The sequence below is a fragment of the Spea bombifrons genome, chromosome 1 (assembly GCF_027358695.1).
Source record: "Spea bombifrons isolate aSpeBom1 chromosome 1, aSpeBom1.2.pri, whole genome shotgun sequence".
NCBI lineage: Eukaryota > Metazoa > Chordata > Amphibia > Anura > Pelobatidae > Spea > Spea bombifrons.
The window spans coordinates 162,516,539-162,540,948 of record NC_071087.1 but is presented as its reverse complement, the minus strand read 5'-3'; the positions used below and the strand labels follow the sequence as shown (position 1 = coordinate 162,540,948).

Below are 24,410 nucleotides of genomic sequence, written 5' to 3'. Positions count from 1 at the left end.
GTAATATAACCCCCAGCGCTGTATACAGTAATATAACCCCCCCAGCACTGTATACAGTAATATAACCCCCAGCGCTGTATACAGTAATATAACCCCCCAGCGCTGTATACAGTAATATAACCCCCCCAGCGCTGTATACAGTAATATAACCCCCCCAGCGCTGTATACAGTAATATAACCCCCCAGCACTGTATACAGTAATATATCCCCCCAGCGCTGTATACAGTAATATAACCCCCCAGCACTGTATACAGTAATATAACCCCCCAGCACTGTATACAGTAATATAACCCCCAGCGCTGTATACAGTAATATAACCCCCAGCGCTGTATACAGTAATATAACCCCCAGCGCTGTATACAGTAATATAACCCACAGCGCTGTATACAGTAATATAACCCCCCCAGCACTGTATACAGTAATATAACCCCCAGCGCTGTATACAGTAATATAACCCCCCAGCGCTGTATACAGTAATATAACCCCCCCAGCGCTGTATACAGTAATATAACCCCCCCAGCGCTGTATACAGTAATATAACCCCCCAGCACTATATACAGTAATATATCCCCCCAGCGCTGTATACAGTAATATAACCCCCAGCACTGTATACAGTAATATAACCCCCAGCGCTGTATACAGTAATATAACCCCCCAGCGCTGTATACAGTAATATAACCCCCCCAGCGCTGTATACAGTAATATAACCCCCCAGCACTGTATACAGTAATATATCCCCCCAGCGCTGTATACAGTAATATAACCCCCCAGCGCTGTATACAGTAATATACCCCCCAGCGCTGTATACAGTAATATAACCCCCCAGCGCTGTATACAGTAATATAACCCCCAGCGCTGTATACAATAATATAACCCCCCACGCTGTATACAGTAATATAACCCCCAGCGCTGTATACAGTAATATAACCCCCAGCGCTGTATACAGTAATATAACCCCCAGCGCTGTATACAGTAATAACCCCCAGCGCTGTATACAGTAATATAACCCCCAGCGCTGTATACAGTAATATAACCCCCAGCGCTGTATACAGTAATATAACCCCCAGCGCTGTATACAGTAATATAACCCCCCAGCGCTGTATACAGTAATATAACCCCCAGCGCTGTATACAGTAATATAACCCCCAGCGCTGTATACAGTAATATAACCCCCCAGCACTGTATACAGTAATATAACCCCCAGCGCTGTATACAGTAATATAACCCCCCAGCACTGTATACAGTAATATAACCCCCAGCGCTGTATACAGTAATATAACCCCCCTGCGCTGTATACAGTAATATAACCCCCCTGTGCTGTATACAGTAATATAACCCCAGCACTGTATACAGTAATATAACCCCCCAGCGCTGTATACAGTAATATAACCCCCAGCGCTGTATACAGTAATATAACCCCAGCACTGTATACAGTAATATAACCCCTAGCGCTGTATACAGTAATATAACCCCCAGCGCTGTATACAGTAATATAACCCCCCAGCGCTGTATACAGTAATATAACCCGCAGCGCTGTATACAGTAATATAACCCCAGCACTGTATACAGTAATATAACCCCCAGCGCTGTATACAGTAATATAACCCCCAGCGCTGTATACAGTAATATAACCCCCCAGCGCTGTATACAGTAATATAACCCCCCAGCGCTGTATACAGTAATATAACCCCCCAGCGCTATATACAGTAATATAACCCCAGCACTGTATAAAGTAATATAACCCCCAGCGCTGTATACAGTAATATAACCCCCAGCGCTGTATACAGTAATATAACCCCCAGCGCTGTATACAGTAATATAACCCCCAGCGCTGTTTACAGTAATATAACCCGCAGCGCTGTATACAGTAATATAACCCCCCAGCACTGTATACAGTAATAACCCCCCAGCGCTGTATACAGTAATATAATCCCCCAGCGCTGTATACAGTAATATAACCCCCCAGCGCTGTATACAGTAATATACCCCCCCAGAGCTGTATACAGTAATATACCCCCCCAGCGCTATATACAGTAATATAACCCCAGCGCTGTATACAGTAATATAACCCCCCAGCGCTGTATACAGTAATATAAACCCCAGAGCTGTATACAGTAATATAACCCCCAGCGCTGTATACAGTAATATAACCCCCAGCGCTGTATACAGTAATATAACCCCCAGCACTGTATACAGTAATATAACCCCCCAGCGCTGTATACAGTAATATACCCCCCCAGAGCTGTATACAGTAATATAACCCCCAGCGCTGTATACAGTAATATAACCCCAGCGCTGTATACAGTAATATAACCCCCAGCGCTGTATACAGTAATATAACCCCACAGAGCTGTATACAGTAATATACCCCCCCAGCGCTATATACAGTAATATAACCCCCAGCGCTGTATACAGTAATATAACCCCCAGCGCTGTATACAGTAATATAACCCCCAGCGCTATATACAGTAATATAACCCCAGCGCTGTATACAGTAATGTCGGTTGGTGACAAAAACCTGGGGGGGGTTTAACTCCCTTTATCTGCAGCCGCCGTTGCTGTCAGTCATGTGATATTTTGGGTGACTTTCCCGGCTCAAACACCGCACTGAGCTGATGCTTTATGGCAACAAAGTCCGTTCTGTCTTAGACTTTCATCGGTCACAGTGTCAGGGCCGGTGATTTAGACTGAGACATTCCATTGTTCCCCACAGGCAGTATGATAAGGAGTCGGGGGGGTTGGTAGATCGGGGATCAGATAACAGAGCGAGAATCATACAAATGGCTGATATGCAGCTGCCTGAAAACTTTATATTATGGGGGGCAAAAAAAAAATACAATTGGTTTAAAACACTGCACGATTTTTGAGAATTGTATTTTCAATCTAATACGAGGAATAAAAGGTCTGGTGGGAGATGACGCTCTGTAGCGTGGGAGAGGGTGGGATACAGAGATTTGGGTGATCAGGACACAGGGGAGATTTACAGAAATGTCTGTCTGCAACAGGGGCATACCTAGAGTATTTGGCGGGGGTACAACATAAATGTTATCACTATATACCGAGGCAGACATTGACAGTGGTACAGCATAACACTTATCACTATACACTGAGGCACGCATTGACGGTGGTACAGCATAACACCTATCACTATATACCGAGGCAAACATTGACGGTGTTACAGCATTACACTTATCACTATACACTGAGGCACGCATTGACGGTGGTACAGCATAACACCTATCACTATATACTGAGGCACGCATTGACGGTGGTACAGCATAACACCTGTCACTATATACTGAGGCACGCATTGACGGTGGTACAGCATAACACCTATCACTATATACTGAGGCACGCATTGACGGTGGTACAGCATAACACCTGTCACTATATACTGAGGGCATGCATTGACGGTGGTGCAGCGTAACACCTGTCACTATATACTGAGGCACGCATTTACGGTGGTACAGCATATCACCTATCACTACATAATGATGCACACATTGACGGTGGTGCAGCATAACGCCTATCACTATATAATGAGGCACACTATGACGGTGGTGCAGCATTACACCTATCACTATAGATTGAGCCAGACATTGACAATAATGCAGCATAACCCCTATCACTAAATACTAAGCCAAACATTGATGCGGTGTAGGCTTACCACTTCAGTGACTTGCTTAGTATATAGCAGGGATGCACCGAAATTAAAATTCTGGACCAAAATGGAAAATTCTGCATTCACTTGGTTGAAACCAAAAGTGAACCCCCCACACCTTTAAAAACAAAAACACTTTCATTAAATTGAAGTATTATATATATATATTAATATTAGCATTACATTTTTCTGTCCAATTTTGGTGTTACTTACTTTTAATAAAAGTGTGGTTGGACCAAAATTGGACAAAAAAATCAACAACAACAAAATCAACAAAACTGCAGCATAACACCCATCACTCTCACACACTTCCTAATCCACTCTCACTGAATGTTTTCTTACCTTTCCTCTGTCACTTTTCCTCCTCCTCTTCGTTCTTCCTCTTGGCTCTTCTTCTTCTTCTGTGTCCCGTCCTTCCGGTGCAGAGAGTGCGGAAGGCGGTGGGCGTGGCTTCACAGTTGCCGCGCGCACCGCACGGGAGCAGGATCGGGGGTCTGCGCTAACAGGCCCCCTGATGAGCGGCTCCCGGTGCGGACCTCCCTGCAATACTAATAATGGGGGACATATTGAGGGGAGATACATGCATTTTGGGGACAATAAAATGTGTTCTGTGGAGACTAAAATTTGTTTTTAAAGAACCTTTTTATTTGAAATATTTATGATAATCGTTGGTTCCTGGCGCGGCCGGAGCGCGGTTTGCAGGCGGTAGCCGCGTCTGGTGTTAGCGTGAGGCGCTGCTTGGCGGGACTTAGTCTGTTTTTAATCATCTGTGGTGTTTTTAAAGAGGGTGGAAGAAGCGCGTCGCTGCCTCTCGCCCGTTCAGCTCTATCTACGGCCGCCTGCTGAGAGTCAGAGACGATGAAGAGGCCTGAGGTACGGGCGGCCCGGCGGCCGTCATCCTGCCTGCACGGCCCTCTATTACTTTACATAATAGGAGCCCCCGGGCCACCAAGCAGCCTTCCAGGATAGAAATAGTTAACATGTAAAGGGTTAAGGGCTTTTAAGTCCTTGAGGTAAACGCGCAGAGCCAAGAGCCGGTGTCAGAATATACAGGGTCAGAACTATAAACGGTCAGGGCCTGCTCCATAGTTTCAGGGTTTTTACCCCAGTCGCAGGGTGAATGGGGCAGATTCTCAGGGTGAATGGGACAGATTCTTAGGGTGTCGGGGTGAATGGGGCAGATTTTCGGGGTGAATGGGGCAGATTCTTAGGGTGTCGGGGTGAATGGGGCAGATTCTCAGGGTCTCGGGGTTATTGGGGCAGATCCTCGGGGTGAATCGGGCTGATTCTCGGGGTGAATCAGGCAGATTCTTTGGGTCACACCGCCTGGAGCCGACTCCTTCATATTCTCTGATTTAATGACATCCGAGCAACCCGATTGGTGCTTTTCTCCCTGCTTCATCACAGCTGGAATCCCTGCTTGAATACAGGTGACTCCCTTCAGCAGATCTTGACCTCCTGACGAGTGATGGTTTCCATAGTGACTGTTATGAAACATTTTGACATTTACGGATCTAAACGAAATGTTTCCGGTTTCTTTACATTTGGAATTGGAACGATCCTATCACAGATTATCTCCAATCGTAAATCTTACCCCTGCCCCATAATCAGTCATTTTAAATTAAATATTTACATAAAATCCCCCATTAACCCTTGTTGTGCTGTACGCGGGAGCCACCATCACAGTTTAAATCCCCCCCTCGTCCAGAGATATTTGTAATAATAGCGTTACTAGAGGGTTATGCGACATCCGCTAAAACAATGCGGGGAGAGAACAGGAAGCGGCTTCCAACTTCCTGCTTGGGCTGTCGCAGGGAGAGAACAGGAAGCGACTTCCAACTTCCTGCTTGGGCTGACGCAGGCAGAGAACAGGAAGCAGCTTCCAACTTCCTGCTTGGGCTGATGCAGGGAGAGAACAGGAAGCGACTTCCAACTTCCTGCTTGGGCTGTCACAGGGAGAGAACAGGAAGCAGCTTCCAACTTCCTGCTTGGGCTGATGCAGGGAGAGAACAGAAAGCGACTTCCAGCTTCCTGCTTGGGCTGACACAGGCAGAGAACAGGAAGCGGCTTCAAACTTCCTGCTTGGGCTGATGCAAGGAAGAGCACAGGAACAAGAAGTGGTTTATAACTTCCTGCTTGGGCTGATGGGAGGATCCTGATGCCGCCTGCTGGAGGGATCATGGGTAATGGAGGGGAATTTGCATTATGTACCCTCTCTGTACTATTGATGTGCCCCAGGAACATTAACTCCTTCCGTTGACATGCGCAGAAAACACACACTCAGATAAAACAGGAGGCGATATCCAGGATCCTAAAGTTTTATTTCTGTTTAGTGTAGAAATGTTAAAATTTGCCGGTCGTTTTTAAATTATATTTACAAATTTGTTTATTTTCTTTTATTTTTAAAAAACATTCCTTGAAAAGTCATTTACAACAAAAAGTTCCTGTCTTTTGAAGCTACGGTTAAAAACGGAGACAGCCCACCGAGGGCCGAAGGCGTGTGCAAATCAAAGCGGCCACAGCCCCCCCCCACGACTGGCACTCAAGGGGTTAAAAAAGTGCCCGGAGGGGCGCGTCTTACAAACGGTAACGGCTGAAAAAAGTTCATTTATCTATATATATATATATTTACTATAAATTAAGAGACTAAAAAGATGTCCGGTTTTAACCCCTGCACTGCCGGTACAGCCTAAAAACACATGGAGGTTCTGGAAGGGAGACGCGACGGGCGAACACAAAAGGTTCCGTGTCCCCTTTATCGTGGCGGTGACCTGAAAACGCAAGGATGGGGCACAGGCCGTGGGAGCGGCCCCTGTGTACTCGGGCTTGGGGGACCTCTGCATAGAATGCACGTGGAGCGAGGAGACAACGGATCGGGGTAGAAGTCGTGGAGTCTTGGCACGGGTTTGTGACGTATTGCTTGGCCTCTGGCGCCCCCAGCTGTCCATGGAGGGTACTACGAGCAGGGGAGGTGCTGTTTGAGGAGTTCGCGAGTCGGTTGGGGTATTCTGTCCGGGAACCGTATTTGAAACTCCACAATTAGGTCGCCCCGCTGATTAGGCACTTTGGGGAAGGGTAGCCCCTCGCCCCGCAATCTCTTCACGGTGCCCGGCTTGATGACATCGCTACAGGGCAGCGGGATGACGCGGCCGTCGATGGTGGGAATGTTCACAGTGCAGCCGCACAAGGCCTGGGAAGAGAGAGACGACACGTTACAGCCTCTCATAACGACAACTCTGAGCCGAATACACGCCATGCACACACATAAAAAAACACCCGGCAGATCGGCCCCATACGGCCCCCTGCAGCCTGCCCAATTTTCCTGCTTTCTGTAGAGAATCAAACCTTAATCAGTCGTTGGTCTCGTCTTAGATTCAGGAGCCGTATGTCTATCCCATGCATGTTTAATACCCTCACTGTATTGCCCTCTACCACCTCTGCTGGGAGGCTGTTCCACTTATCTAAGATTTTCTCAGTAAAGTAAAGCTAGAGATATTTGGGTATTTTCAATACAATACAAACAGAAACGTCCATTTACAAATCTGCATTGTAATAACGCGGCATTGATTTATTTCTCTATAATTGATGCACAAAAGAAGCACAGCATTCAGATCCGACATAACGAGGCAAAGTGGTTTAATCACCATGGCAACTAATGGACTGGTCCAATCAGCAAGAACACGCTACAGCGATAGCACTTTTTGCACTAGAATTACTGTTTTGATCCATAATCCATAATTTCTGATCTGTTTGTAAAATTCCCAATAATTCCGACCCGGTATTTGTGTGTTTTAATGTATAAACAAAAAGATTTCTTTGGGGTGGATTAGAACCTTTTGGCTCATCTAGTAAACTCCAGGATGTAAAATGAGTCGCATTATTAAATATGGATTTTTTTCATGTTTTTTTTTTGGAATTCAGGTTAAAATCGGTGCGTTTGGGGCAGACTCCGGGTCCCCTTCCAGGATTACCCCCCCCAGGTGATTAAAAGAGAAATTTCTGGAGTTTTCCGTCCGGACTATTCCTGGAAGTGATCGAGCGGCTAATTCAGGCACTCAGCGCCTCTCTAACCCCCTGGGAAACACTCACTGGCACACGGAGCGCATGCGCGTCCCATGCTTTATCTTTAACCCCCTGAGTGCCAGTAATGCCTGTCGACCTTGATTCACCAGCAGGCATTCGGAAGAAAAAAATATATTCCAGCCCCTTTCTGATACCAGGAAAAAAACGAAACCTTGAAGTTTAGAGAGTTCATTAAATATTAAATATTCTTCTCCATGTTTAAAAGCAGCAATGAATTCAACATGAGCCATTGCATACTTGCCAACAGTCCTGGATGTCACAGGACAGTCCTGATTTATTGTCCCTAGTATTGTTTGTTGATTTTACTGGGAATAATATGGGGTCTCTCTAGTCCTCCGGGGCCCCATGCTCTGTCTCTGTCTCGTGGGAGCAGTGTTTAGACACGCCCACTCCCCGCCCCACTAACCCACCAACCTGGGGCTATTCCCGCCTGTAATTGTGGCAAGCCTTGCCCCCTCGCTAAGCCACTTTCCCAGAGGTGCGCCCATCCGCGGCAAGGGTTCCCACCGACTTCAGTGGAAGCCTTTTTGGCTGCTTACTGCCTGCTTCAAACAGCCAATCAGCAGTAAGAATTGTTCGACCACAGAGGAGGCATGGAGCTGCAGCTTCTCCTGAAGTCTTTTTATATTGTTAAGGTACTCAGTTCTTTAATATGGAATCCTTTTTGTTAAGGCTGTCAAAGAGACAGAAAACTGTTTAATGGGGAGGAATAATGATGCAGACCCGGCGGACAGGAAGTTAAAACGGCTGCTCCCGCAGTAAACACCATATACGGACACACGTAACGTACAGAACTGTAATGCACGATGCGGTTACTTCCATTCCTGGCCACCGCGCTCCATAAACGGCCTTTAACGGCCATTAACCCTTTCATTGGCGTCTCAATCCTATCACTCTCAGCTTTCTGCTCTCTGCAGGCAGTGCTGCTCTGGGTTTTTTTAATTTATTTATTAGAAGCCGTGCCTATGGGCCCCGCGTGTCGCCGTGTGCGCCCCCTCCAATGCGTGACTCTCCGCAGCTCGGGATAAAAATACCCCCGGCTTTAAATAGCTGCGATGGAAATTCTCTCCGAATCTACCAGGTGGAAGCGAGGAAAGGTCATCGCGGAGAACGAGGCAGCGGAAAGCAGCGCGGACGGGAAGAAGATTATCAGGAATACTCCTCATAATAAACATCTTGTGACCGCAGGGAGCGGGGGTCCGGGCTGCGTAACGGAGTCCCGCACGGCTACTGTATCAAAGCCCTGAATGCCCACCATGGAAACAAAGTATCCCACCCAAAATAACCCCCCCCCCCCCCGAGTTCTCAGTGACTCCAATTAGCCTTTAACCTCCAATCTCTGTCTACATGAATACTCCTGCTTGCACACAGGTGGTGCCACTGCTTGAATGGGGCGAGGCTGGCGGGCAGGCGGTGTATGGAGCGGACATGCAGCCCCCACCCCTAGGTGACGTATCACGGGCTCACTCGCTAACTGAGAAGAGACTGCGGCTGCTTCAACCCAGGACTCTGGGGGGGGGGGCGTTTAACTCCACCATATGGGGGGTCTGGACACCCCGGTAACGGCCACTAATCCACCCTCTGAAAGCTATAAGTGTCCAAGCACGGGGGCCAGGAGACTGATAAAGAAAGCCCACCGGAGCGTCCAAAGAAAGCAGCGAGAAGAGGCCAAACCGTCGGCTTCCTCGACACGTCAGGAGGACAAGCAGTTTATCAGTAACCACGTATCGGGGCGGAATTGGGCAGGATCCGTATGATATAAAAAGGTTCCAGTCTGGGAGAAATGCTCTCTTGGACCCACTCATCCCTACCCCTGCATGATCATTCTAAGTTGGAGACATCCAGCAAAGCTCAGCGAGTGCTGCACTCACCTCTTTGAGTGCGATCTTGGCGGTGTAGATCACGTTGGAGCCGTCCCGCTTGAAGTGGGCATGAGGTTTATCCTTCAGTAGAAACACGATGTCTGCCGGGATGTTGTCGGACGTGGCGTCGCCCTCCTTGGGGAAGGTGATCTTGGTCCCTTCCTTCCAGCCTTTCTTGATGACCACGTTGAGGATCTTGTCCTCAGTTCTCAGCGACCTTCCGTCCGGGTTGAGCCTCCGCCGCGTGATCTTCATGCGCTTGGTGCAGCCGTGGAAGATCTCCTCCAGGGAGACCTTCAGCTCGTGCACCACGGGGGGGTCCTGCACCTTCCGGCGGGAGTGGAGCTGATCGCCGTGCCGCCGGTGAAGCCCGTTCACGCCGTTGAAGCCAAAGCGTCCAAAGCCCCCGAAGGGGTCGTCGTCGTCGTCGTCGATGTCCATGTCTTCGTGGTCGAAGCCGTTGTGCATCCGGGAGCGGCTGGAGCCGAAGAAGATGTCGAAGGGGTTCGAACCGCCGAAGAACGACGCGAACGTGGCGTGGGGGTCCCCGTGGAACGTGTAATGGAAGGAGCTCCCGGTGTTACCAGACGACCCTCCACCCGTCTTCAGACCTGCGGGAAGACAGACGCATCGGGTTAAAATAATACATTCACGGGGTAATTAGAATTTACCTTTAACCCTTTCCTGTCTGTTTTTTTCATCATGCAGAATAAAATGTGTTTTTTTTTTTATAGGAGTAATTTTTTGACAGCTCGATACTCTTTAGGACCATTTAATAACCGAGCGTCTCTCTCCCTGCACCCCAGCAACTAAGCTCGCAGGAGATAAATTCTCTACGTCCTCCCCTTATGCTAACGGCACTTTAAGCTTTCTAATAGCTTGCCATAATTCTAGACAGTTTACTTTAATAAAAGAGAGGTGGATAAGTGGAACAGCCTCCCAGCAGAGGTGGTAGAGGGTAATACAGTGAGGGTATTAGACATGCATGGGATAGACATACGGCTCCTGAATCTAAGACGAGGCCGATGGCTGATTAAGGTTTGAGTCGTTACAGCAGGAGAAACGTAAGGAAGAGGCAAACAATGGGATTTAAGTTAAATTGTTGCTGCCGCTTTAAATGGAAATGCAAACATGTATCTCCCGCAGCTCGGAACGTTCCAGAACCCGAGGGTATAGAACGTTCTCTCCTGCACCTGGATCCTGGCTCGGCGCCCCTTTCAGAATAAACAGAGCCGCCGTTTTGTACAAATAAGTCCGGTTTAGAGGAGCCCCGGAGGATATTAATAACCCGAGAGCAGAACGAGCAACGCGCAAGTTCCTTCTGGGCCAGGAACCCGGCAACGAGAACCCCATCATCCCGTGGGGCTTAACCCTTTCATGTATGTTTCATAACAAACCCAGAATCTGGCCATTTATTTCTTTATCTTTTTGACGCTGAATCTCTGAGGAAAGATGGAAATCACGCAATCTGCGGATACTTTCCGGTTACCCGCCAGCCGTGACCTACGGATCGGGAGCTTCCGCTGCACCCAATCCGGCCAAAACACCACCAATAATAAATACATAAAAAAAAAAATAATGATAATAAAAAAAAAATATATATATATAAAAACCTTAATTGGACCCTTTCAATGCCTGATTGATGGCTCCGGCACGAAAAGGGCCGAAGGGAGTGGGTTAAGTTACATCACAGGATTATGAATGGAATTCCCCCTTTTCTATTAAAAGTATGGATTTTACTTTGTTACATTCCAAAACTATAGCGCTAGGGACCCAAAATCTCTCATCTCTGCGATGTCGCGCATGTACCCGGCCATATGAATGGATGTCGCCACCAACAGCCCACCCTGGAAACGAGTCTAAATCTAGCATTCTCCCCTCGTGGAAATAAACAAGATTCCGCCATCGGAGGTCGATAACGCGCAGGTTCTGCCAACTTTCACGGTCGTCGGGGATAACCGCGGAAGCCAATTATTAACCCCCCCGGCTCTCCTCACCTTCCTCCCCGTACTGGTCGTACACAGCCCTCTTTTTGGGGTCACTGAGAACGTCGTAGGCCTCGGCGATCTCCTTGAACTTGTCCTCGGCGTTGGCGTCCTTGTTCTTGTCCGGGTGGTATTTAAGCGCCATTTTTCGATAGGCCTTCTTGATCTCATCCTCGTTTGCCCCGTTCGGGATGCCCAAGATCTTGTAATAGTCCTTCCCCATTTCCACCGTGTGAGGTTTCTGATCGAGAATCCTCGCCCCTGGGGTGAAAAAGAGAGCTGGTTATTAAGACGCAGGCGCACACACACACACACGCTAACCTTCATTTTATTAGCTATCTTCAATTTAAGCATAACAAAAAACACAAAATCCCTCTTTTTATGCCAGAAATATATTAAAAAGTCCGGCCCCCACCCCCCAAACACATTTACAGCTCCTTCGATCATGCGCGATCTTGAGTAATCTTATCCGGAATCCTCGAACAACACGCTGAGACGTCGGGACATACAAACGGGAACGCGGTGCGATGGTCACGGAAACCGTATTTCATTTCATAACAAGTATTGGCCAATCAGGGTGTCATGGAGGGGGGGGCTTTCAGAGCCAGCCCAAAATAGCCACGCGGGGGGGGGGGCAAGTCACCTTATTGCCATCTGGCTGAGACGCTCATTAACACCTAAACTCCTGCTGCTATTTACAGAGAGTATCAAGCTCTTGAGTCAGTCCGCGTTTAATAACGCTCGCCCCCTAAGATGGAGTTCCGCGAGGCGCAGCGAGCGGCTCCGATCCCTAAATAAGACCGACATTAAAAAGATATTCACTAAGGGGCGAAACTGCGGGCGAGTAAACAACCGAAAATAACCCCGCAGCCAAGATTCACCAAAGAGTCATCTCTATTCCAGTCCGATTCAACATTTACAAAAGACCACCGCGCACACACCGCCCCGATCGCGCATGATCCCTCAGCGACCCGCAGGCCGGATACATCACGCCATGGAACGTCTCTATAGAGTAACGCAAAGATTCTATGGAAAGCAACAGATCTCATAATCCATGCAACCCGTATTACAAAGGAGGAGACGTTTTAGAACAAGAGACCATAATCTAAAACTAGGGGGTCAGAGGTCAGAAGGAAGTTTTACTTTACTGAGTGGTACAGCCTCCCAGCAGAGGTGGTAGAGGGTAATAAACATGCATGGGATAGACATACGGCTCCTGAATCTAAGACGAGACCAACGACTGATTAAAGTTTGAGTCTTTACAGCAGGAGAAACGGGCAGACTAGACGAGGGCCGGATGGGGACGATCTGCCGGCAGGTTGTAGCTTCATGGAGAGACTACGAGTAATACGGAGAGCTTTGCTTGGATTATAACCACATTTGGGAACATGAAACTGCTGAATCCAAGGGGTTAAAGGGGTGAAATTATATTGTTTTTCCTCTTTTATCGATCACTTTTATTAGTTTAGGAAAATATCCGTCGCCTTCGCTGGGTTTGGGGCTGCGAGATGCCCGATTTAGGAGAGGCTCCTGTAAGGAAGATCTATTCTTTTTAGAGACGGGTGAGTAAGAGTGAATCACTCCAAAACTCCCCCATGAGATCAGCATTAAATAGTTTCACGGGTGGGTAGGAAATTATATTAAAGAAGGAGACCTCTCAGAGCGCCACACGGTAACGCGCTGCGTGATCCTGGAGCGGGACTCCAGCGCTGGTACGAGAAGATCTGGACCTAACCAAGTCTCATCGACCTACGCTGGGGGGTAAAAGCTGGGGTTCTTTGGGGAGCTTTAGGTCAGAATGATTAACGTCGCACGATTTAAGATTCTGTTTATCGATCGCGGCCAATGAATTAGAACACGAAAGGTGATGACTTGGTGGCCAGCTTCCAGAAGACGTTGACTTGGACAACCACACGATCACCACAGCACGATCACAAGACACGGCATGCACGACTCAATGAACCCCAGAAGTATACCTACCCCCGAAATGAGCAGATAGGATGCCTAAGGTAATACCCACTCTGAAAACGGTGGTCCTACGCTTTTCTGCCGCGCCGTCTCCGATAGACTTGATGAAGTCGTTGCCCGCTCTTTGCCTGGTTTCACACTTGAACATGACTTGTGTGCTCCAGGCTTGGCGACTCGGGACGGAAGCTTTTTTTCCTCCGGAGCGGCAGAAGCGGACGTTTCCTCCTAAATCTTACTCATAGATCTATGGGGGGGGGAGAAAGCAGAGGGGCGAGACAACAAGCAGGCCACGTGAGTCCACCTCTCACATTCCCATTCCGCCCCCCCCAGTAATGAAGCGCCAGTGACGACGACACACGGACGGGGATGTGACAGCCAGGCCGGCCCTTTACATAGACAGCGGAGATGAAACAAAATGAAAGTGATGCGATGGAGGCTACATTCACATAGGCGCCTTCTTCCTCTATGACGCAGGGACTGTCTAAGGGGGTCTTCTGACCTCCAAGTCAAAGTTTTTGTTTGATTTTTGATGAATAAAACCAGGTAGGACCTGGAGATCAACCAAGTAGAAGAACGTTCCTCCTGACTTTCCCTTAACTTCTGCCAGGAGATCCGGCTCGTAGGAAGTCTCCTGGACTCGAGAAAGTTCCATATTAAGAGCAAACGTTTCTAATTGTTCTGCGCAGGGTAACAAAGAGCGCGTCGTTACTGTGTTACTTGGGCTAAAAATGTAAAAAGCCATTAACGTGTATCCGAGACTAAAAGGGCTTTTAGGTGGCAAACTCTAAATGTTAAAATAATTTGAACTACGCAAGGACCGAGGATTTCTGGGACCAAGAAGACCGAGATCTCCCTGGTGTTTACTGCGGATAAAGATTGCAGCCAACTCCTCGCCCAGCTTTTGATGCGATCGTTACGTCAAGATCCAGAAAGCACGAGAAACGAAGAATGGAATGGAGGCCGCGCCGGATGTTTGACAGAAAAGAAGCAAAAGCATGAGATTGATCAATGAGTGTGACAGATAACCCAAAAAATGAAGGGACATGCAGTGCGATTCTTCCTGCAACATGAAAACACAAGGAATGATACAAAGTAACAGAGTTTAGCCTGAACATACGACACGTTATATTATATTATGCAATAAAAAAAAAGAAGAAAACAAGATGTACAACACTGATAGTTTTTAACGCAATATTTTCTGCATATTCAAATATTTATTTTAAAAAGAATATAAACACCTCGGGTCAGACGGAATCTACAGAAAGTACAGAGACCCAGACACTCTCGGATGTCACGTTCGTTCAGGGTTATAAGGACGGGATTAGTTATACGGCCGGAGAGTGTATATAATATATAATATGAGGAATATACAGGGATATAACTGGTTATAAGGACGGGATTAGTTATACGGCCGGAGAGTATATAATATATAATATGAGGAATATACAGGGATATAACTGGTTATAAGGACGGGATTAGTTATACGGCCGGAGAGTATATAATATATAATATGAGGAATATACAGGATATAACGGGTTATAAGGACGGGATTAGTTATACGGCCGGAGAGTATATAATATATAATATGAGGAATATACAGGATATAACGGGTTATAAGGACGGGATTAGTTATACGGGGGGAGAGTATATAATATATAATATGAGGAATATACAGGATATAACGGGTTATAAGGATGGGATTAGTTATACGGGGGGAGAGTATATAATATATAATATGAGGAATATACAGGATATAACGGGTTATAAGGACGGGATTAGTTATACGGGGGAGAGTATATAATATATAATATGAGGAATATACAGGGATATAACGGGTTATAAGGACGGGATTAGTTATGCGGGGGGGGAGAGTATATAATATATAATATGAGGAATATACAGGGATATAACGGGTTATAAGGACGGGATTAGTTATACGGCCGGAGAGTATATAATATATAATATGAGGAATATACAGGATATAACGGGTTATTAGGACGGGATTAGTTATACGGGGGGAGAGTATATAATATATAATATGAGGAATATACAGGATATAACGGGTTATAAGGACGGGATTAGTTATACGGCCGGAGAGTATATAATATATAATATGAGGAATATACAGGATATAACGGGTTATAAGGACGGGATTAGTTATACGGCCGGAGAGTATATAATATGAGGAATATACAGGATATAACGGGTTATAAGGACGGGATTAGTTATACGGCCGGAGAGTATATAATATATAATATGAGGAATATACAGGGATATAACGGGTTATAAGGACGGGGTTAGTTATACGGCCGGAGAGTATATAATATATACTATGAGGAATATACAGGGATATATAACGGGTTATAAGGACGGGATTAGATATACGGCCGGAGAGTATATAATATATAATATGAGGAATATACAGGGATATAACAGGTTATAAGGACGGGATTAGTTATACGGGGGGAGAGTATATAATATATAATATGAGGAATATACAGGATATAACGGGTTATAAGGATGGGATTAGTAATACGGGGAGAGTATATAATATATAATATGAGGAATATACAGGGATATAACGGGTTATAAGGACGGGATTAGTTATACGGGGAGAGTATATAATAGATAATATGAGGAATATACAGGATATAACGGGTTATAAGGACGGGATTAGTTATACGGCCGGAGAGTATATAATATATAATATGAGGAATATACAGGATATAACGGGTTATAAGGATGGGATTAGTTATACGGGGAGAGTATATAATATATAATATGAGGAATATACAGGATATAACGGGTTATAAGGACGGGATTAGTTATACGGGAGGAGAGTATATAATATATAATATGAGGAATATACAGGGATATAACGGGTTATAAAGACGGGATTAGTTATACGGCCGGAGAGTGTATAATATATAATATGAGGAATATACAGGATATAACGGGTTATAAGGACGGGATTAGTTATATGGTGGAGAGTATATAATATATAATATGAGGAATATACAGTATATAACGGGTTATAAGGACGGGATTAGTTATACGGCTGGAGAGTATATAATATATAATATGAGGAATATACAGGGATATAACGGGTTATAAGGACGGGATTAGTTATACGGCCGGAGAGTATATAATATATAATATGAGGAATATACAGGATATAACGGGTTATAAGGACGGGATTAGTTATATGGTGGAGAGTATATAATATATAATATGAGGAATATACAGTATATAACGGGTTATAAGGACGGGATTAGTTATACGGCCGGAGAGTGTATAATATATAATATGAGGAATATACAGGATATAACGGGTTATAAGGACGGGATTAGTTATATGGTGGAGAGTATATAATATATAATATGAGGAATATACAGTATATAACGGGTTATAAGGACGGGATTAGTTATACGGCCGGAGAGTGTATAATATATAACATGAGGAATATACAGGGATATAACGGGTTATAGGGACGGGATTAGTTATACGGCTGGAGAGTATATAATATATAATATGAGGAATATACAGGATATAACGGGTTATAAGGACGGGATTAGTTATATGGGCCGGAGAGTATATAATATATAATATGAGGAATATACAGGATATAACGGGTTATAAGGACGGGATTAGTTATATGGTGGAGAGTATATAATATATAATATGAGGAATATACAGGATATAACGGGTTATAAGGACGGGATTAGTTATACGGGGGAGAGTATATAATATATAATATGAGGAATATACAGGGATATAACGGGTTATAAGGACGGGATTAGTTATATGGATAGAGAGTATATAATAAATAATATGAGGAATATACAGGATATAACGGGTTATAAGGACGGGATTAGTTATACGGCCGGAGAGTATATAATATATAATATGAGGAATTTACAGGGATATAACGGGTTATAAGGACGGGATTAGTTATCCGGCCGGAGAGTATATAATATATATGAGGAATATACAGGATATAACGGGTTATAAGGACGGGATTAGTTATACGGGGGGAGAGTATATAATATATAATATGAGGAATATACAGGGATATAAAGGGTAATATATATATATATATATATATATATATATATATATATATATATATATATATATATATATATATATATATAATGTGGATGGGATTAGTTATAGTTTGTGTATCTAGTGAGGAATCAGAGGCCATTTTGGAGTCAGGAAGGTATTTCCCCCCCTTTCTCGAGCTATAATTGGAATTTGGGGGTTTTGGTTCTTCTGGAGGAAGCAAATGGATTTGGGTCTTTTTTCAATGTGAATCGCTGTGTTCCCGTGTAGCCATCGCTCTCCTCCTTCAGTAGTTTAGAATGTTCTGGAATACTTGAGTGGGAGAAGAGATTTCTGGCCCCGACAGGGTTTGGGGAAATCACTTTCATACCCCGGACTCAGCAGACGGCACACAACAGAGAGGCCACCAGAATAAACGGAAAAGACGAGCTCAGCGGATTGGGGATTTATTGTGTTTGGGGGGAAGCCAACCTGCGCGATCAGGTTCAGCACAATTTTTAGACAGAGAAAAAATATCAGAGAGCTATCGGGTGCCGGGAGTCGGATGCCACAAGCTGACCTCTGACCTGATGTTCTATACAGAGGGCGGCCTGCTGTATATTCACATAAAAGCATCATAAAAAAGGGGAAAACAGACAACAGCGCGATTATTCATACCCCGGACGCTCCCTAAATCCACAAAAAAATTCCTTATCCCAAAAATTATAACCCTGTGCAAACCACGGAGTGCCTGCGGTGGTGGTCTTCCAGACACGGGGACCCCCTGCGAATAGACCAAGCAGCGTCAAACTTTAAATGGCGCCACACGTCACATTCACGATTCCGACCAATCACGTCTCTCCCTCGTTCTTTTGAGGGTCCGATCGGTTCCGTCTCTTGAAGGGACTGCCAGTCGTTAAACGCAATGGCCGAGGCTACACTCAACTCATTTAACCAAGAGACAGTCGCTCTGATACATAAAGAGAGCGCCGGCCACAAGGCGAGACAGCGTTAACCCCTCGCTCGGCTTCCAGTTATACTGTGTTCTCCTGAAAAGGGAAATGACCAAGAAACGTATGAGAAAGACATGGCCCGGGGCAGAGCCGAGCGACGGGATATACAGATTCCCAACGTGTTAAGTCCATGACCTGCTGTGGTAGATAAGTGGAATAGCCTCTCAGCAGAAGTGGTAGAGGCCAATACAGCGAGGAGACTTAATCATCCAAAGGATAGACGAGTCCAACGACTGATTAAGGTTTGAGTCTTTAAAGCAGGAGAAACGGGCGACTAGACGGGGGCCGGATGGGGCCGATCTGCTGGCAGGTTCTGTGTCTATGTGATTCCCATCTACAATTGCTGTTCTTATTTGGGCCATAGGTCAGGGTATCAGGGTAGTTTGGCTCGGTGTGTGGACAGGGCTGCGGCTTTTTTATTATTCTCTACATTATACGGGTTAAATTACATAATAAAAGGGAATAATTACCCAAGTTCCTCCAAAATAACGGTTGGTAACTTATTTTGTTCACCAGCCATTCGTTGAGCCACCCCACAATATCGCATTACATGCACTCATCTCCCTTGCTTTCATGTAATTATTATATATATATTATATATTTATTATATACTCTCAGAACGGATACATTTAACAAAAAAAAAAAAAATATGGAACTTTTGGTCTCCAAGATTCTATTTCCTCCCTTTTTGTATTTCAGCGACATCTGTTACAGGGAATGATTTAAAAAGGAGCCGACCGGCTGAATATTCCGCAGACTGATATTATAATTAACATGAAATGAATACTCGGAGGCTGGAATCGTGGTGAGTAATCTGCATAATAAGCAGATAAAGACCGCCGAGCCCCCCGGATCACAGCGCCCTCCCAGATAACATTTCATGAAAATAATCGTTGGTTGCAGCCCTACTGGGAATGCTCCGTCGGGTGGGCGGTGAGCGATAGTAAATACGGACTTCTGGGACCCCCGCGCACCTCGCGTGTGGCCCCTGCTTGCACATTTTGGATTGTTTATTAGATTTAGTTATATATAGCGCCATCATATTCTGCAGCGCTGTACAATAGGACGGGACGTCTCTCTCCAGCCTTCACATGTTATCTGTGGATGCTGAGGGGACCCCGGGGACGGGTGCCGCGAGCCCCTAAAATAATCCGGGTTACTGCTCCTTTTGCCCCAGGTTAACGATGGCCGCGGCCAGTGGGGGCATCGGGGGAAGGCAAGGGGGGCATCATAACCCCAGGGGTATCATTTATAAAGAGCAATTCTGGTAGAATATTACCAAGCAGTCACCATGGAAACCAGCGGAATGTTCCCGTTGATTGCGGTACATTTATCATTTTGCTCCGGAAGGGTGCCTTGGCGTTGCACACATTTCTCCAGCGCTCCAAGGGTTAGCAAGTTAGTTCTTTGACGCTCTGGCTTGACACTGGTTAAGTAAAAGCTTCTAGTTGTCACAAGGGGTGGTAGACAAGTGGATCAGCCTCCCAGTAGAAGTGCTAGTGGGTAATACAGTGAGGGTAATGGGATAGACATACGGCTCCTGAATCTAAGACAAGACCAACAACTGATTAGAGAGGCAGACAGGACGGGCCGAATGGGGCCGATCTGCCGGCGGGTTCTATGTTTAAGACCGTCTACCTCTTACCCACAGCTGACAAAACACCCACCCCGTTCTTGGGCAATTCCTGGAATTTCTCAAGCATTTGTCAGCCAGCTGTGTGCGGCCCCTGCACGGCCCCTGCTCGGCCGATCCACGCGCTGCGCTCTCTGCCGTATTCCAGTTGTTGGTGACGGGAGGCTATTTATAACGAGTCACGCTTTAATAACGCTTTAAGTGGACGGGGGGGGAGGGCGATGTATGGGGTGGACGAAATCCTCTGCACTTATATCACATCCACTGTGTTTGCAGACAGAGACGGGCCGGACGGACGCGTTCAGCAGAAAACCAGCGCCTTTCTCTCCAAGAACAGATATAATTAGACGCGTGAATCAGCCGCCCAGCTGGGAGGTGGAAATTAACATCAAAAATGCCAAGATCCCCACATCAGGGATCAATATTTGCCCCCAATGGGGGGGGTGTCTGGGTGACAAACACACACCAGGGACCCGTCAGAGTTTGCCCCCCCTGAGTCTTAGGGTTTTTGCCCTCAGGGCAATTGGGCAGACTCTGATGATTTATTTTCTGGTCTTTGGGGGAATGGGGGAGATTCTCGGGGTGAATGGGGCAGATTCTCACGGTGAATGGGGCAGATTCTCGGGTCACACAGCCTGGAGCCGACTTCTTCGTATCCTCCTCTGATTTAATGATATCTGAGAATCCCGATTGGTGCTTTTCTCCCTGCTTTATCACAGCTGGGATCCCTGCTTGAACACAGGTGACTCCATTCAGAACATCTTCACCTCCTGACCAGTCACTGTTTCTATAAGAATGGTTCATAAAACCACTCGCTCGCCGTTAAAACAGCCTTAAATAGTTAACACAGATATGCTCGCCGGTCCTTCAGGATGTCAGAGAGACGCGACGCAGATGAGCCAGACCACAAAAGCGGCGTGAAAGCTATTAAGGCGTAGGTGCCGCTCCATTTAATAGTTAATGGGGAGGAATTACTGGTCTGGTGGCTTTTTTTCTTTTTAATGGAGTTTTTAATTAGCGGGATCGTAGAACCGGTTTATTCTCGGAACGCCAGCTCCGCATGTCAGCGAGCGGCCGAGTCACGCATGGTCACAAGCTCCAGGGGCAACCAAAAAAGGAAGCGCAGGGGCATCGAAGCAGCCGTTAGGGGCAAAGAATGGCATTTTCCTTGGATGTGTAACGACGGCTGTGAGTCATGCCTGATGGGGGCCGGCTACGACCCGTCCACAAACGAGAACGGAACGGGGTATCTCCGCAAACGCTACCCTACATTAAGGGGGTCCAAATCTTATGGGGTGCAAGGGAGGCTTCAGGGGGGTCTAAAGAGGAATGATATGGGGGGGGCAGATCATGTGTGCCGATGCCTGAAGGGGTTAACACGGATTCCGGGAGTAGAAGGAAAAAACTCGCCCCCTTCCTGCCTCCAATAAAAATTTAAGGCATGGTCCATGACCTTTAGTGTCAATTCCACGCTCCGGCGTGTTGGTCGGGCACTGAAACAGTTAACTCTCCAGGACGGTCATGTATATGAACCTGCAAACACACCCGACCAAGACAGAAGCACAGCTGGGATCCCTGCTTGAATACAGGTGACTCCATCCAGAATATCTTCATCTCCTGACAAGTCACGGTTTCCATAACGACCGTTATAAGAAGCATTTAGTCGCTACAATGGCATATTAAATGGCCTATTAAAGGGTTAATAGCCTATAGCATCAACCAGCATTCCTGCCACGAGACCACAACTCCCAGCCGCCAGGGCTCATGAAATATGGAAATTCCCAGGGGAAGGAAAGCGCATTCCCATCCCAGAAGATCAGGAAGGCTGGAAAAGACGGACACTTCTCCAGCGACGGACTGCACCATTCATTCGCATCCTCATAATGCACCGCAGTGCATGCCAGGATCCGCCACTCATCAGAGAGGGTCATCTGTGCCAAGCTGTGACTGCCACGTGCCATCTCTCCAATCTGGAGAGCGCCAGGGTCTATGAAGAACATTAGGGTCCGCAACATGTCTGAACCAGCTGGAGGACAGGTTGCTTGGAAAGGTCTACGCTACAGCAGGCTGTCTTCTCCACATTTCCAAGGACAGCAGGCGACCGACAGTTCAGTACCGCGCCAGCAAGCAGTTTACCACCCGCCGGGGGGTCGGATCAAAGAGGAGTCGAGCGGTAGACCAGGGGTAACTGCATTCCTGGGAGTGCCGACACGAAAGGGGTTAAAAACATGACATCATAACCTTGTCTTCTGCCCACGCCTCCCCATCGCTCCCGTCTTTGTCAGGACTCCATGACTCTATGCCGTTTAACATGCGAAAAGGAATCGGATGGAGAGGGGGGACGGATGCCGGGAAACGCGCCCACTCTAAATATCCAGGAACACGCCATTACATACCCCGAGAGGGGCAGGAGGGGGAGACGCGGGCGCTTTCTGTTCAGCGGGCACCGATTCATAGGCACCCTGCGCTTGGTATATCCCTGCGATTACTATCAATGGAGCTGCCAGTCACGTTACCAGCCATGAACCCGCCGGTGAGGACATCGCCGGGCAGGAGCGCATGCGCGGGGCTCCGCCAGGACAGAAGCCCCTTCTGTCGCCCCCCGTTCCCCGGTGCTCAGAGCTAAAAAAACATTTTCAAAAATGACCTTACAGACAAAATGATGGCAGCCGCCCGGACGACTGCACCCGACGGGGCGGAATAAACCAAACATGTTATCTCTATCAGGGAATCGCTTTGGGCTTCGGGCTCTCGCGCTGTGCCATGGATAGGGCATCCAAACCGGCATATACAGAGTTAATGCAATAACCAATGTGCAAATGGCATCAAGGGGTTAAAGCCACACCGGGCTCTGGTGACACGCGGCTGGCACAGACCCAAATTTCCGACCATTTACCCCGTGTCCTTGCCATTTTAACCTTTCGCTGCCCAGTACAACCGCACAAACAGCTTAATATTGTTGGATCTGCCCGGTTACCCTAAACACACCAGGCCAGCACACCCAGGCTGGAGCCCTCACGCCCCATTAGCAATAGTAATAGCGCCCCACGACCATTTCAACCCCCCAATATATCACGATATACCCCACAAACCCCATTACCCCCAGAACTTGGACCACAGCGATTAAAATACAATGTAGCACTTTCTGGGAATATTAAACTAATAATAATAACAAAATAACAAAATTAGACAAAAAAAATTAATTAAAATGGCTAATGACAACAAGTGTGACAGAAACATAACAAATAGGAAACACTAGCCACTGTAGCAACGATGTAACAAACTCCCCAAATATATTAACCCATAATTAAGGCCCTGTCTGCCCCACATTAACATTACGGGTGACAGCGGTCACTCACCCTGAGGGGACAGGTACTAATGACAGGTGATGTGGGGACCCCCTTCGCGGTCAGCCGCCTTCTAATAACCCCCCTGTCCTTCCCACACGTGGTAATTAGGGGTTATTATTATGCAAATAAGGGCAGCCCCGCTAGTCAATGGTCCGGCGCATGCGCACAGCGTTCTGCTCTCACCAGTCCGCCGCCCGGCTTCTTCAGCACCAACTGAAGCAGAACTCAGAGCGAGAGCCGGCAACTAGCCGCTGCGTGACGTCACGGGGAACCCGCCCCCGCAAGCGGCTCGGCCGCGCCCGCTCACCACTATCTTTTTCCTATAGGGTACCAGGAGGGGGCGTAAGCCAATGAGTGCAGGCTTCGATGAAAATAGCACCGCCTACTCTGCGCTCTAGCTGGGCGGGGTTACAGCAATTTAATTCAAAAAGCGTTCCATTAGACTCTCACCACCTCCGTCGTGATTGGGTGGAACAGTGGGGGGTCCTTGCTTCTGAGTGGGTAACTTCGAGTGGGCGGAACAGAATGGTTGGCAGGTTCTGGCAGTGCTAACACCGGATGGCTGCCGCAGACATGGACATAACAGGAGATGTTGCTTCCTGGTGATAGCGGCTGCCCTCTGCTGGCAGCAGCCGCCATTACAGCCTAGTCTGTACCAATGTTATATAGGCGCTCTGGAGCAGTTACTAATCGATGTATTTATAGATTTATGCGGATGCCACTATATCACGTGTTCACATAAATATGGCAGAGACAGAAGACAGAGGGCCCTGCTTACTGGAATTTGCTTCTGCTCCCAATCCCATAATGC

General features: G+C 46.9%; 2 protein-coding genes across 4 annotated transcripts in view; both read right to left on the bottom strand.

Moving 5' to 3' along the window:
* TPGS2 (tubulin polyglutamylase complex subunit 2) overlaps nt 1–24,410 on the bottom strand; it is a 320,830-nt gene that overhangs the window by 21,837 nt on the left and 274,583 nt on the right. The gene's annotated exons all lie outside the window — the stretch shown is intronic.
* Nucleotides 6,415–23,807, bottom strand: DNAJB5 (DnaJ heat shock protein family (Hsp40) member B5). Of its 3 annotated transcripts, XM_053448341.1 has the most exons (5): nt 23,783–23,799; nt 13,572–13,803; nt 11,604–11,852; nt 9,616–10,217; nt 6,415–6,851 (listed from the first exon to the last, which is right to left on the bottom strand). In XM_053448341.1, exons 2-5 carry the CDS (start codon nt 13,705–13,707, stop codon nt 6,618–6,620), a joined length of 1,221 nt encoding a protein of 406 aa, XP_053304316.1. In that variant the 5' UTR covers nt 13,708–13,803; nt 23,783–23,799; the 3' UTR covers nt 6,415–6,617. The 3 variants fall into 3 exon arrangements, with proteins under 3 accessions (XP_053304316.1, XP_053304327.1, XP_053304337.1); XM_053448352.1 differs by lacking the exon at nt 13,572–13,803 and having other exon boundaries at nt 23,783–23,807; XM_053448362.1 differs by lacking the exon at nt 23,783–23,799 and having other exon boundaries at nt 13,612–13,681.